General features: G+C 41.6%; 1 protein-coding gene across 1 annotated transcript in view; it reads left to right on the top strand.

Annotated features, from left to right (window-relative positions):
* The first annotated feature begins 1844 nt into the window (after nucleotides 1-1844).
* The window catches only part of pcsk6 (proprotein convertase subtilisin/kexin type 6), a 63685-nt gene continuing 62075 nt past the window's right edge, over nucleotides 1845-3454 (top strand). Inside the window, exon 1 of the mRNA XM_063188798.1 lies at nucleotides 1845-2612. Within this exon, the coding sequence (XP_063044868.1) occupies nucleotides 2454-2612 (159 nt within the window). The 5' untranslated portion in view covers nucleotides 1845-2453. The remainder of the gene's footprint in view (nucleotides 2613-3454) is intronic.

The raw sequence follows: 3454 nt of genomic DNA, 5'->3' as shown, positions 1-3454 counted from the left end.
CATGCTACCCATTCACTAATGTTACCTTTTTCATAAATACTTACCACCACCATGCAATTGTAAGTCTTCATTATGACTGGAAAATTTGCACTTTTCATTCCTGAAAAGGGGGATCTTCTCCAGGGTCCGCCATTTTGAATTTCCAGAAATAGCCATTTTTAGCTGCAAAAATGACTGTACTTGGGCCATACTAGAAAATATTAGTTTATTATTTTGTAAACTTTCATGAAAAGATCAAATTTGGCAAAAGGCAGCCCAATTACAATGAGCAGCATAATTGCGGTACCTTTTTTGACCATTTCCTGCACAGTGTACCTTTAAGTAACAATTTAAAGTAACAATTTTGGTGACAGTAATGTTATACCATAGACTCTGCGCTTTTAATGTACATAAAAAAGTATATGCCTTGCCTTGGGCTGGCCATCAACTGTACTGTTGTAGATCAAGTGGACAGCAGGGGGCAGCACTGTCACTTACTTTCCACCACTTGAAATTACAAGTGTTCAGTGGTAGTTTGTACAGTAGATTGTTCTGTCCTCTTAGTCCGATGGTTTGTAGGCTTGTTGGGTTTGGGTGTTCTTCAGTCCAAGGTATTGTACATCCAGAGTCAAAAATGAGGGAAAAAAATATCTGACTAAGGCACTCCAAATAAAATATAAGTCCTACATGGACATATTAAAACAATGCCCACATGCATGAGTGCCTTTGCCAGGGCAGTAACATCCTTACACACTAACTAGTTAAGTGCCGTGGAAATTGTCAACAGAAAATCGTTGCCCTCCTCAGGAAAGAAGTGAGGTGACACCTTTTCTGGATGCACCAATCATTGATGGTACAGTGAAAAGAGATGACCAGGGGCAAACAATGTGTTAATCTGGACATAATTCTGTAGCCTACATCAAAACACATTACAATCCATCCAGGAAGGGTTATCTTTTGATTTTTCCTTTTCCCATGATGTCTCACTAGCAAAACTGGGACATAGTTTATAGCCCCATCAATGCATCAATGTATAAGTGCAGCATTATATGGCACAAGAACATAATATTTGCCTTGTCTTGGTATGAATTCCTTATCTGGATATTCCCTTGTTTGATTGTATTGAAGAAAACGTCAATTTGGGTCAGGAATGGAACATGGAATATTGAACATAATTTTCCATGCAAGTAATAGATTGTGAAAGAATTCTATGTGCCACATTCAAATGCGCAAATGGGCTAATATCAACAGCAAAAACTTGTGGAAGATTATGGAAGAAAGATGCTATTGTAGCCTATAGAGCTTTATTAGCATCCCCAAAGAGAGGAAATACCTCAGAGGAAATAGTCATTTCTGGGAAAAGCCTTGCATAACAGATCAGTGAGCCATCTTTGTCCATTTGTGGACTCTAAGAAACAAATCACAAGATATAGGCCTAGGCTAAATGTCACTGTGGGAGGGCAATTAAGGAACAGACAGCCTTGGTGATTTGTCACGGTTAAATAAATGAAGAGGTTGTTTGGGAATGTAAAACTGACAATACTGCTGTCAGCTGAGCTGCACTGATAGTGCTCTTCAATCAATTAGTCTTCTCTTTACAGTAATGGCTATTCTCTGTTCTGAGCAGTCAGGATTATTTCATTGCCTCCCAGGAAAACAAGGTTTTATGGATGCAGTGAGGATGGGACTGATAATCTCACCAATGTAGTAGTCTCTCTCTCTCTCTCTCTCTCTCTCTCTCTCTCTCTCTCTCTCTCTCTCTCTCTCTCTCTCTCTCTCTCTCTCTCTCTCTCTCTCTCTCTCTCTCTCTCTCTCTCTCTCTCTCTCTGCCTGAGAGCGTGTGGGGGTGCATGTGTATACTCTGGACACCGAATCACGGACTGCAGAAAGTGAAGTGCGCTCTATTCCCCACTATCTCAACCCAGTTAGGCTATCAGTGAGACTTTGCCGAGCCTGCTTCATCCGTTGAGAGATTCTCTCTCACCGATCTGTTTATCAGTTCACTCATCATGGAACAGTAGCCTAACTGTGCCTGTCAGGCTGTCAGGAGATTCACTGTACGTCGCTACGTCAAATCTGGTACCTACTGTCTTTGATGTCCGGATTACCCACACAATTGTCAACCGCAGTTACCTCCACTTTGAACTGCCACTTTGGAAAGCAACATGCGACCTGTCATTGCGCACAAAGGCACGTTGCGGAACGGCGGAGTTGAGAATCACTTCTATTAACTTTTTGGAAGGATTTACTGGTCTTTATTTTCTTCGAAGGGAAGGATTTTGAACATTTGCTAGTCAAATGGAATGCCATCTACCAGCTTGCTTTTTGGGTATTTTGCGTAAAATGAAACTGTGAAATGCGAACATTTTGATGATCACACGATTTGGAGTTTTTAATTTATTAACCCAAAATTGTCAATAAATGCTACTCTAGGGCTGTCATCGAGGGAGAAGATCACAGATCCAAGCAACAATATGTTTTTGTTTTTTACGTGTGTGTTGTCAACTTTTGTTGCCTGTCAAACATCGCCATCTCGGAGCGTCTTTACCAATCACTGGGCAGTGCGGATAACAGGAGGCTCTGCGGAGGCAGATAAACTTGCCTCAAAATACGGTTACAGGAATTTGGGGCAGGTAAGCTAAGTGAATGCAGTCTGTGATATAACCCTGGTGGTAAGCAAACGCAATATGAAGTAGATCAAGTATATCAACGACCTGTCGCGTAGTACTTCTGCTTCCTGGCAGTGTAGATTTTTTTTAAAATCCCATTTCGAGAGAGGTGAGTGACCGCATTGTTCCTGGCAGTGGGCTAATCGGCAGATTGGCCATCTGTGTTTGACCATGCTGCTCATGTGGAGTATTAATCATTGAAAGGAGTTATGAAATACACCTCGTTTTGAAGTGGCCTGATAAGTTAACTGCGTGTTTTTGTAGTTGTGGTGGTGTTACAAGTACAATAGTTGTTAGTTGTTGGGGGTGCGCAGGCACACAGGTAGCCTACACACTTACCCCTTTCATTTTATTGTACTGAGAAGAGTAAGCCTTAGGTAGGCTAAATACCTCATGTAGAAGAAGGCAGGCAATTTGACTTACTTAACTGTCCTATCACAAATAAAGGCCAAAATAGCTTTACAAAATAGTAGGTGGCCATGGACATAACTGATGTGCCAAACGGTCTCTGCCTCAGGGTCACTGCCAAGCACTTGAACCCATTTAGCTACTGCTCCCATCTCTCTTCCTAAAGACAAACTCCTCTAAATATATGATGTGTGCAATGGTGCAAATCAAATAACGTTGTGGGGTTCATTGGGCCATCCTTTAGTTTACATTAGAGCTATCAAAGCAGTAATTGGTTTAATTGGCCACTCTCGGCCACTTAAGTTAATGACCTTTTTTGCTGCGACGGCCAGTGGATGTCAGTCATGAACCATTCACCCATATTTGATATACAGGCTGGACACAGGCCAGTCTGTGAA

Source organism: Engraulis encrasicolus, chromosome 22 (genome assembly GCF_034702125.1).
Source record: "Engraulis encrasicolus isolate BLACKSEA-1 chromosome 22, IST_EnEncr_1.0, whole genome shotgun sequence".
NCBI classification, from domain to species: domain Eukaryota; kingdom Metazoa; phylum Chordata; class Actinopteri; order Clupeiformes; family Engraulidae; genus Engraulis; species Engraulis encrasicolus.
Note: the sequence above shows the minus strand (reverse complement) of the source record. Positions and strands in the feature narration are given on the sequence as shown.